The 12,110-nt window shown below is 42.9% G+C and overlaps 1 protein-coding gene across 14 annotated transcripts in view; it reads left to right on the forward strand.

Annotated features, from left to right (window-relative positions):
* Positions 1 to 12,110, forward strand: part of ANKDD1B (ankyrin repeat and death domain containing 1B) — a 65,170-nt gene that overhangs the window by 12,254 nt on the left and 40,806 nt on the right. For 9 of the 14 annotated variants that reach the window (XR_004317765.1, XR_004317775.1, XM_032474372.1 and 6 more), the window contains exons 2-3: positions 5,686 to 5,788; positions 5,881 to 5,985. Coding sequence is in view for 12 of the 14 variants with exons in the window: in XM_032474372.1 (XP_032330263.1) it covers positions 5,686 to 5,788; positions 5,881 to 5,985 (208 nt within the window). In the remaining 2 variants the exon portion in view is untranslated. Of the gene's footprint in view, positions 1 to 638; positions 738 to 5,685; positions 5,789 to 5,880; positions 5,986 to 12,110 lie in introns of all 14 variants that reach the window. The other 5 variants (XM_032474368.1, XM_032474453.1, XM_032474426.1 and 2 more) reach the window with 2 other exon arrangements.

Here is a 12,110-nt window from a genome sequence, read left to right on the forward strand (position 1 = left end):
TCTGAGCACATCAGACTGTCTCTGGATCTCCCGGGAGCACCAAGTTGGCTTTTCTTTGAAGCAAAAGATGTTCATAGCTTTCTTTCTGGGTGACTGTCTGCCTTCCTTCTTTCCTTCCTTCCTTCCTCCCTCCCTCCCTTCCCTCACTCCCTCTGTCCCTCCCTTCCTTCTTTCTTTTTTGACTTGTTTGCTTCAATAAAATTTACAGTCCAAAAAATTATAGAAGAAAGACCATACATAGATTACACTTCTAGGAAAATTTTGTTTTACATTATCATTATATCCTAATCACAAAAAAATTACCATTTTTAATGATTACATATGGGAGAAATACAGCTTTTACTGTATTTGATTTTTGATAGAAATTCATTATATTGTTACAATCAATGATAGGTTATGCAGTGGATTTCAGCTTGAGGCATATCCTCCAGTTGATTGCTAAGTTCTCTGGTATTATCTAGTAGTAGACACATGCAAGATTATGCTGGACACCATTCTCACTGCTTTCAAAGGCAAGGCAAAGAGTAGATACTCAAATACGAACACCAGATAGAAAATTATGGCTGTTTGAGAAACAAGAATCTTAAGAAAGGTAAATTATAATAGTATGATTGAAAACACAAATTATGTTTCCTCAGATGAACCGCACAGCCCTGCATTTTGCAGTGGGGGCAAACAATTTATCTGCTGTGGATTTCTTGCTTAATCACAAGGCCAGGGTGGATGTTGCTGATAAGGTAAGCTCCTCTGCATTTGGTGGAATGGATGGGAACATAACCAATGTATGCAGAAAATCTGGTCATTTGGGTTATCTTTTCTTCACATACACGCAAAATATTTCTATTAGCAGTGTTCATTTTGGAAAGCTCTCTTTAGAGAACATATATGCACACACACACACACACATATATATATATCCTCCCTGTGTTTGGTGACTAAATTGTTTACCTATTACCTATAGGACTTAGCCTTTTACTTACTTTCCCGTGTTGACCTTGTGGCCAGTAGCATGCATTTGTAAGAATAACATGGTTGCCCAGAGTATAACTGGGGACATGGAAGATAGATGCTAACTGGACCCAGGGACATGAAATCTGGACTTGGCCCTGTGAACTCTGATAAATATATAAGGCATATTAAACACATACTGTGTACTGGGCACCAGTCTCAGGACTTTGATATTTAGCCCCCACAACCTAGTGAGAAAAGTATTACTATAATATCCAATTTATTGATGAGGAGCCCGAGACACACTGAGACACTTGAGCTCCCACCTCTGCAAGATCATCTCCCCCACATTCTCCAGCTGCAAGGTCCCTCTCCACCTTTTCCTGGTCCTCTGCCTAGAAAGCCAAGGGTGTAGTCTCCCAGCTCTGCTGTGTACTTCCCACAGTTAGGTCTGCCTCTGGGACTAAGAGAGGAAAAAAGCAACATGCTCCCCTCACTCCCCAACCTCCTCTCCTGACCACGGATTCCCTTCAGCAGGTTTGGGTGCTTGCCTGGTCGCTGCTACTACCCCTTCTAGGGTTGCAGCTTAGGGAGTGAGGCTTGCCTGGGGCAGAGCCAGAAGAGAAAAAAGAAACAGGATTTCCCCCACCTTCTCTGTCCTATAGAAGCCCCCTTCCCCTCCTTAGAACAGAAAGAGAAGCTCCTCTTGGAGCATTTTCTGTCCAGGTCAGGGCAGTACTGTGGTTTGTGCGGCCTTGAGTTTGAGCTGCAAAGAATAGAAGGAAAAAACAAACAAACAAAAAAAACCCCAAAAGATCAGGAAACCCTGATTGTTTATATTTTGGGTTCTGGTTTTCTTCCCCAGTCCACCTGCTGTCATGTGTTTCTCCGAGTTCCAATCATTCTGTCCAGAGATTTTAGTCACTTTTGTTGGGAGAGACAGAGTGGAGTCTACTTACGCCATCTTAACCAGGACCAGGACCCCAAATCTTGAACATACTATAGAAGTGGAGAGAACTGTACAATAAATTCTGATGTATCCATTGCCCAGGTCCAATAGCATCTTTCCTTTAAAACAGCATGTCTGAGGATTGCCATGTATCTAATATACTAAATACACTACTGGTCTATGTCAGAATGTAAGGCAGTTATACCCAAAATGATGAAGACAGGTTTTAGCAACTTGTTCTCTCTGAGGCTTTTCCAAACATATATTTGTCTTACCTTGTATTTGAAGCATAACTCTGGCAAGCATCTGCTTCTTGTAACTTTGCCTTGTGAGACTGAAATGCTGTTAGGTGGGAAATACTGTCATGCCTGATATATCTTTATACTTTGCCTTGAAAGTTTCACTAAGTTAAATATTTTCATGTCTAATTCAGTTATTCACAGTGGCATTAGAACATAACTAATAAAATGGTTTTTATAGTTCAAGCAGTGCCCTGTTTTGGCACCTTCTCTATCTGGGTTCTGAGCCCTGAGCTTGATTTGGCAGATCTGTCTTCTAAGTTCTAATGTCTATTTGCAAAGAGCCAACAGTTGTACCCCTTCACCATCAATATTTATTTAGCGCCTGTGGTGGGTATCAATGCCAATTACTGGTGTTTCAACTTGATATAAGTCCTTGCTACTCAAAGTAGGTCCTGGGACCAGACGCACTGGCATCACGTGGGAGCTTGTTAGAAGTGCAGAATCTCGGGTCCCACCCCAGACCTCCTGAACTAGAATCTGCAGTTTAATGAGATCCCCAGGTGGTTGTGTTGGGAAGCGCTGGTGTGAGATATAGTCCCTGCTTTGAGGAACCTACAGTCTTTTGGGGAGCAAGGGCTGAGACTGTCACAGATATGCATCATTTGAGAAATTGCTTGCTGAGGATCAGATGCATTGCCCAGAGGCTGAGGACTCCAGGTTCAAAACGGGCAGCATCCTCCAATCTGGGGACGAGGCAGACGAGATCAGTGAAGGCTCTTACCCCAGAAGTGAACAAAGAAAAGACCCCAGGTGGGATGCAGGTGGTGTTCAGAGGATGATGACAAGCATCTGCTCTCAGAGCTGCTTACCTCTGGGAAGCTTCTCGGGTGCAGGTGTTCCCCAGAGGATGTTACTAGACTGGTAATGAGGACAGGATGTCAGTGACTTGTGAGCATTTTACACGTTACAGAGCACCACGTGCTGTCTGTGAGTGCAGTCCATGACTATGCTCGTAAGCTTCTCAGGCATGTCAGTTTCCTATCAGAAGACTTAGCTTTCCAAAGGTCTTGTGGAGGAACTTACATCTGTGAGGAATGATTCTTTGCCTCTGAGGAATGATAGCTCCATTTGGAATTTATGGTTTCAGAGACTCAAGTTGTTTGCAGCTTGAATTTCTGGCTTTTGGATTTTGTGATGAGTGTTTAAAATCCTTAAGTGTTGGCTTGCTTTAAAATTAGGAATGACCTCTTAGGGAAAAATAGAGCTCCTGTCAAAACATGATTTATCATCTGTCCCAAATATTTCTGGCCTCTTCTTTTGACCATATGTGAAACTAGATTAAGTGATACTGGATGTAGAACATTAATTTATAGGGAAGGCTAAATTAAGGGGCAACATTTCTTGAAGAACTTCAGCTAGTCATTGTACATCATTGTTCCTTGGGAAAAAGTGCAGAAATTGGTAAGCATTTTCTTCATACCGGAGTTGTAAGTGTATAAATAGACTTAAATAGACTGACTCATTGTGCAGCGTGACAGCTGAAGTGTGCATTTTTTAGGGTGTGAACATTTAGAGCAGGGTTTCTCAGCAGTGGCACTGTGACATTTTGGTCAGATAATTTTTGTTGTGGGGGGATGTCTGGGACTATAGGATGTTTTGCAGTCTTTCTGGTCTGTACCCATTAAAGGCCAGTTATCTCCCCTGGGGCACATCAATCAAAAGTGTCTCCACACAGCTCCAAATGTCCCCTGGGGGCAAAATCGTCCCTAGTTGAGAACCACTGATTTAGAGTTACACCTCAGTAATCTGGGACTTGCTTTCTCACTTCCCCATACCTGAACTTTACTAAGAATAGGAGAAAATGCAGCTTCTGGGGCAGCCAAATTTACTGCCAAAAGGCTTATATACTTAACGCATGGAAGTCCCCTGCAGACCCCCCTCCTTGTTTATTTGTTTGTACTGTGTACATTTAGCAAACTGGTCTCCAGGATTACCAACATAGTTGATTAGGAGAGGCAAATAAGATGTGCTGAGAAGGCTGACTTTTTGTAAGGCACTTGTACAGAGGGAACGGACAACTTTTTGATGGGGCTGCTAGGAAACCGAAAAGCAGACACATGAACTTACAGATGAGGGTCCTAAGCCTGAGAGTTAACTGAGTTGACTAAGATTACAACACTTGAAAGTGGTAGGCCAGAATTTGAGGTCAGCTTCCTTCAGTCTGCAGATCACGCTCATAGTGTCTGCTCTAGCTACTTCTTTAACGAGGGGCCCAGGACGCAGGTCCCAGCTTTTCCCAGTTTACAGCCCTCCAGTCCCTCCTTCCTGGGACAGCCAGTGTTCATGGCCAGCTGTCTCCTTTCACGCTTTTCTCCCTGCTCATTTGGTAACAAATCTATGTGCTCCCAGAATCACTGCAACTCTAGGTCCTGAGTGGAATCTCTCTTTCAGCCTAAGTTATGCACATGTGCTCACACACCTATATGATTTTATAGAGAGAATATCTTAAATAATTTATATACAGATAGAATTATTTTTATAACGTCAGTTTTTTCTGTCTTTTCTTTTTTGCATAACTTCCTCTTCTCCAGTAACTACGTTTAACAATGTAGGATCTGTGTGTTTAATTTTGTGCTTTTCCTCATGCTTATATAATCATTTCTATATTGTTATCTATCAGAATCCATCCACCTACTTACCCATTTATAGATAGATATATACGTATACATGTATGAGCTTTTTGGTCGTTGCTTGTTTTATAAACAATGGGATTAATTTCTATTTTCTCTGCATCTTATTTTCCACATTTAACAGCTACCTCACGGAAATCTCTCCAAGTCAATTGTTACAGCCCTAATTCACTATTTTTAATGGCTGTTCACTAATTTGTTCAGTGTTCCAATGTTGCACCTAGGTTTAAGGATTGCAGTTAATATCCTTGTTTATATAACATTAGGTCTTAAAACTTATTTTCACGGAGTAAGTCCCAGGAGTGGGACTGCTGGTTGTATTTAAAATTTTAATAGATATTGCCAGGTTTCATAAACTGTAATGGTTTCATTTTCACTAATAACCTTAAGAGAATACCTTGTTTGGTCCATTTTTCAATTGGTTTAATTGCCTTTTTCTTGTTGATTTGTTAGAGTGCTTCATATATTAGAGAAAGTAACCATTTATCTTTAAGATATATTTTCAAAATCTATTGCTTGTTTATTGACTTTGCTTATCATCTCTTTTATAACTTCTGAATAAACACATTATAGTCTAGATTTTCTTCTAATGTATTGTTTGTATGCTTTTCTGTGTGTGTGATATGATATAGGATTTAATTTTATTTTCTTCTAGATGGAGAGCCACTTGTGCATGTAACCACTTATTAAATATATTCACTTTCCCCATGGAATCGAAATAGCACCTTTACTGTATATTATACTCTCTTCTTATTTCTTAATTTTCAACAGTTAGGTGTTAACTTGGCTTTCGTTGACTGAGATAGTGTATTGTGACTCACTCAAGTGATGAGTTCTTTTCCTTTCTCTTCTTGAGGAAGCATGGCTTGACAGTAATTCACCTTGCAGCCTGGTCTGGAAGCCTTGAGATCATGCTCATGCTGGTTAGAGCTGGAGCAGACCAGAGAGCCAGGAATCAGGTCAGTATGTGGGTCATACCTGGACGTAAGTGCAGGAGGGGGAAGTCCTTAGATTGCTGTGTAATTACCTCCCCTACCCTGACTGTCTTTAGGATGGAATGAATGCCCTGCAATTTGCAGCTCAGAGCAATGGTGTGCGCATTGTGGAGTACCTCATTCAAGACCTGCACCTGAAGGACCTGAACCAGCCGGATGAGGTGTGCTCGCTGTAGTGGGCCAGGTCTCACATATACCCCCACCAGATTCCGCTTTCTTCCTGCTTCTGCTGGAACTGCTGAAGCAGCCAACACAGACGGACCCGGCCCTGTAGCCAGCTCCTCCATCATTCTGGCAGAACACGGAGCAGAAGGGAAGTGTTGGTGCTGGTGGTGGCCCTGGCACCTGCATGTGGGAGGATGGGAGTACTGAGGAAGCAGGCTCTACTTCCTCATCCTGGCCAGGGTATAGACAGTCTCCACCCTCTTTGGGTGCCTGCATTGTACTCTGTTATTCCTGGCTTTTGGGGATGTATTTGACCCGAGGCTCTGCTGTAATGAACATGGAATACAGTGCGGTTTTACCAGATTCATCTATATGTTTTTCTTTTCATAAGAAGCGACATAATAATAACAGCTACCACTTATTGAGCACTTATTAGTGCGCTGGGTACAGAGGAAAGCTACATACACATGTTATTTCTGTGAGAGATCTAGGGCCTGGCACGTACAGATGCTTAACAAATCATTGCTGAATGAATGAATTATACTGTTAAGCCCTGCAATAATCCTATAAAGAAGGAACATTATACTTATTTTTATGTATATCTGAGGAAGTCAAGGCTCAGAGAGGCTACGTACCTTGTGTGAAGCCCCCGCACTGGAAAGCGGCAGATGCAGGGTTGAATTCAGGTCTGGCTGACTCCAGTCACCATCGCTGTGCCGCCTCCCTTCTCAGAGGGCACTGGGCATTGCCCATGTGCTACGGACTGTCTTTTCTTTAGAATATCTCCTTTCAGGCTTTTTTCAGAGGTTGATATCCTCTGTGGGATTGATATTTTGATTTCGAATGGCACCTCCTTTTCACTGTGCCTCTAGAACTTGATTCTCCGTTAAAGTTCTCTCTAGAAGTTAATCAGTAATATTCACTTTATTTCACCTCTTTTAAAAAAACTTTCACATGTTTTTCTGACCTCAATCTTAAAAGTAGTAACAACAAAGACTAGTTCTTCAAATGAAGTCTGTAAATTTCTTTTACTTCTTCTGAGTAGGACTGAGCAACTATGTATTTATACCTTGGAGGTAGACAGACTTCGGCTAAGGTCTGGACATAAATTACCTATGTGGCTTTAGCAAGTTCTCCAACTGCTGAAAGCCTCATCTCCATCTGGGGAGATGGGAATGATAAAACCAACTTCGTGGTAGCACCAAGGCATGGTGAGGGAGATGTCTTGACCTCCATGGCATTTTTTTAATCAGCAATACCTCCATTCTTTGATTTAAATGATTTTGATACTTCTTCAATCTTATATAAAAATACCTATGCCAGGGAGCTAAATGGTAAGCCATTCCACCACCCCTTTCCAATCAGACACCACCCTTAAGCCATTCCTTTGCAGTAATATTAGAGCAACCACCGTTGGAACGCTTAACTGAGTTAACAACTATAAAGCACTTAGCAAAGAGCCCGATGTGTGGTAAGCGCCCACTAAATGGTAGTTACTATAACAAGTATTGTAGGGTAAAATACTATCTGATTTCTTCAAACTGATAGCCATAATCAAACAGCATTTAATGTCAGGATGAGGAAATCAGATATTATGGTTTGATGCATGGTAACTAGGGGTGTGGCCTGTGAATGAATTCCATTCAGTTCAATTCAGCAGATATGTGTTTAGCACCTGTTCTGTATGAGACAGAGGACTGTCTTCCTTTTCACGGGGTTCTGTATGCATTGCTGGGAGACAGCGGTGTGTGGGGAGGATCAGGCAGGCTGAAGAGGCTCAAAGACCAAAGGTTTGCGGGGAGCCTTCCCCACTTCTGGAACCCCTGCTGGCCAGCAGCCTCCCTGTCCAGCGTCTCTTCAGCTGGCTCTGGCCTTGTCCTGTTACACTCCTCTTCCTCCAACTCTCTTTGCTGGGGAAAAGGCTGAGGAGCCCTGACAGCAGACTGTGCAGGGCCAGATGTGCAGCTGAGAGATTCTAAAATTAAGATGGGTTGAGAGACATATGAGGAATGAGCAAATAATGAGTCCACTGGGTCATCTAGGAAGAGAAGAATCTTGGAAAGAAGTCCAATTTTAGTCCTGAAGAAACCTGGATTGATCATTGGAAAAGACAAAAATCTTTCCTTTTCCTGAGAGCTGAGATCTGGGGTCAAGGATATTGGCAAAAGCCAGTAGGAACTGGGATCGGGAGTTCAGAGTCAGTTAATTCATTATTGGATTTTCCATCTGTATTTGCTTAAAGGTATTGTGGAGCTCGTGAAATACAGTTGATAGAAAAGATTGCTCCACCTTCACAGCTAGCCCTCTTGCCTAGTTTCTTATCAACAGTAAGTGACTGACAGCCTGTATACCTGCCCAGAGTTAGTAATCCTTCTCATTAGCCTGGAGGGAGCTCCGAAAGCTAATAAGGAGAGCCTTACTGGGAGTAGGTCTTTATTAGTAAAATGGATTTAACTAGGCCCAGAAGGGATTGGTGGGATGGGAGAGATGGAGGACACAGGGAAACATGTTGAGGTTTCTCGTGACTCCATGGCTCTAGAAACAGGTGGCCTCTCCAGGGGAGAGGGATTAGAGCAGGAGAGGCTATGGGTAAAGTCGTCTAGATATTTTGAATCTACTTGTAAACACTTACCTAGCCATCGAAAATAAGTACTCGGGCTAAAATGTTTGGAGAAGGAGGGACACAGAAAGGAATGCTCTCAGAGGCCATGCCTGTATTTGTTCAGTATTCCCGAGAGTGTGGTGGTACAGCGTTAGGCTGGTTTCAGCCGCACGTGTAGGGGACTTCCACTGGTTTAAAGGAAGTCTCTAGAGGCCAAAATGCAGAGAAGCACCTTTCTTTTTTTTGGAGGGCTGGGAATAATGAGCATGAGGGAATTTGAGAAGACATAGTTTCCTATACGGACCTGAGGCCGACCTCTGACAGCCTTGGGTTTAATCAGACCTGTCAGCTCCCATCTGGGGATAATGGACCCAGCGGCCCTGCTCACCCCAGTTGCATCCTTCCTCATACTCACCGCACTGCTCTTCTGGCACTTTTTATCCGCGGCAATGTTAGATTCCTCTCTCCAATCTCTAGTTACTCAGGGACCTGCTGGTTTTCCCCTTTTGCTGGGGTTCTGCTGTGAGGTCCTGAACGCAGGGGGAAGGGAAATGTCGTGGGGTGTTGTGTGCCTAGGAGGCACTGGGGGGCTTTGTGCTGGGTTCTGCCCGCCTCCTCTTGTCTGAGGCTCCCCAGGGCGCCGTCTCTGGGATCCCTGTGGGGAGGGGTGGGCAGGTTGGCCTTTGGGTGCTCATTCAATGGCTGTTTGTGAAACTTTTACTGACCTTGGTAATTTGTCAAATAGCTCTGGCAGTAAACTTAAAAATGAAAAATAATTTCTAATGAGTAATTACAACTTCTCAGACTTACTCACTTGCAAAAAATTTAAATGCATTAAGACATATTAAGTTAAATACACATGAAGTTAGTAAAGGAAAAAGAGAACAGGATTTCTCGACTCTCCTTATTTAAGTTGATAAAGAGATTCCTGAGCCAGGAAGGTGTTATGATTTGTCTGGAGCCTGAAGCCTTGTCGCTGAGTCCAAACTTGTTCTGCTCACCACACAACAGGCCAGTAAGTAGGGAGAAGAGGTGTTGGAGCAAGGAATAGCGACTTTATTCAGAAAGCTGGCAGACAGAGAGGATGGCAGACTACTGTCTTGGAGAACCATCCTGTTCTAGTCAGGCTCCTTTTACACAAAAAATAAGGGAGGGGGTGTGGTTGATGTAATCTTCTTGCTGCAGGCATTCTTTGTTCTTGCAGCCATCCCCGTGGGCTAGGTCATGATGTCCCTGTAAACCTCCAGCAAAATGAAGGTTATTCTCTACTACAGTCTGAGACTCTGACACCAGGTTCCACTGTCCTCCTGGCTGGAAAATCTCCCTTCCTTCCAAGTAGGGGCAATCCTATGAGGCTGCACTGGATAGAGGCCGACTTGAACATAGTTTAAAAGGGTTGGATGGTTAAAAAATTAAATAAAAGATAAGAAACTGTATTTTTTTAAAAAACCACATTTAAAAAATTCCTGTTGTTATTTTGTCTGATAACATGTACTAGAGATGCGAGAAAAGATTTAGATCTCATTTTAATGTCTCCTCACCTTTTGTTATGCTGCCTTTTGATATGTTTATAAGGTATAGATTGCTTTAAATGTCTTTATTTTGTGTAATTTGGCTTTCACTTTTTTTTTTTCTTGATGATAACATTTTTCAAAGGGCATCCAAAGTTTAGTAATTGTTTTCTTGGCATGGAAAAATGTTTTGTCTTTGATAACCTCCCATTTCTTACAGGACTAGGCCTTCTTTGTGGGTAGATCCTCTGTCGTTTTGTTTAGCCATGCAGAAATGCAGGACTTTGTAGCAACCAAGGATAAAAGAGTAAGGCCATTTGAAAGTTGAACAGACTCGTGACATTTCTAGTAGTGTTGTCTGCAGACTGCTAAATATGTGTTAGTTAGAATTTTTTCTGTTATGAGTGACAAAGATCCAGTTTAATCTAGATTAAACATTAAAGGTAATTTATTAACTCCTAACTAAAGAGTTTGAGGATGTAGCTAGCTTGCTTCAGGCATGGCTGGATCCAGCTATTTTTCCCCCCAACTCTTGGCTATCTCTGTGTTGACATTATTGATAGATATACTCTCCATACAGTGAGAAAGATGGCTACTAGTAGCCTCAATTTTATATTCTTACATACATTGTTAGAGATACTGATTTATAAGTAAGAAAGTTTCTGTCCCATCAGATGTTCATATTGTAAATCTCAGAAACAGCTGTTTAGCCCTGTCTGAATCATATGTCCAATTCTGAACCCATCACTGACCAGCATGGGTTACATGATCATTTCATGTGGCAGGTAAAGTCTGGCAACTGACAGCATGAAGTGGACTAAATGACCTGATTTGTGTGTGTATGTGAGGGATTCTCCCAAAGAAAATCAAAGTGCTGTTACAAGAAAGAAATAGAGAGACAAAACAACAGATGTTCACTCTGGGACACAACACTCTCATGTGATATTTATGGGCTTGGTGGGTAAAGGGCTAACAAAACCCCTTTTCCTTCTGCATGAGAATTTAAACTTTGGTTGACTTTCTGGCTCTGTTTCCCTGCAAACAAGACAAAGATCCAGTATTAACTGTTACTTAGCAGCGTTGCTTATGATAAAAACAACCCCGATGGGTAAACTGCACCTGGGCATGGAGGAACTTGGATGAACTGTGAATTAAGAGGGGAATGGGCGTCTCTGAGTGCAGTGACTCTTTTAACTGACCGGGCACGTCCCTTGCAGGTCCTGGAAGCTATACTGAAGAAGTCGTTACAAGAGATGTTATTTCTGTGGGGCACATGTCTTCAAAGCCAGGATGGCTCCCACACTTGCCCAGTGTGCGACTTGCCCCCTGGCAACTGAGCCATCGCCTGAGGGGACAAAGACAGCAGCCCCCGGGCAGCTGTGTGGAGGATGGTATGAAGAGGAACAGCTGACACGGACAAGCTGTGGTTTGTGGCCCCTGTCTTCTGAGTAGACGGGTGTCAAGTGTGGCCTGTGATAACTATGTGAGTCTGAAATGTTTAGTTGACCCTGAGAAGACCTCCTGATGGACTTTGAGGTCACTCATAGTTCTGTGAGGTAGGAAGGGTGACAGAAGCTCAACTCAAACTACTTTAAGGGAAAGAAAAAAGGGGGGAATTTATTAACTCATTCAGTGAAAAATTTCAGGCAGGGGTAGCTTCAGGCTTGTCTGAATCCAGGAGCTCAGATGATGTCAGCGGGGCTCTTTGTCGCTTCTCCCATTTTTCAGCTCTGCTCTCCGCTCTGCCAGCTTCACTCTTAGGTGGTGTCTCCCTTTTGGAAGGCTCCTTCTCCTTAAAGAGGGCTCCTGACAGCTTAGCTGATGACACTAGAGTGAAAATAGGATGTGCCAGAAAAAAAGCCACGGGGGACTTTGATTGCCCTGGCTTGGCACGTGACCATCCATGAACCAAACACTGTGACCGAGGGCTGTGTGGTGGAAGAGGCAGGAGCTGGAATGCACAGCTCCACAAAAATGGGGTGCAGGGGCTGTTCTCTGTGGCAAAGAT

Source organism: Camelus ferus, chromosome 3, assembly GCF_009834535.1.
Source record: "Camelus ferus isolate YT-003-E chromosome 3, BCGSAC_Cfer_1.0, whole genome shotgun sequence".
In the NCBI taxonomy this organism is placed as follows: Eukaryota; Metazoa; Chordata; class Mammalia; order Artiodactyla; family Camelidae; genus Camelus; species Camelus ferus.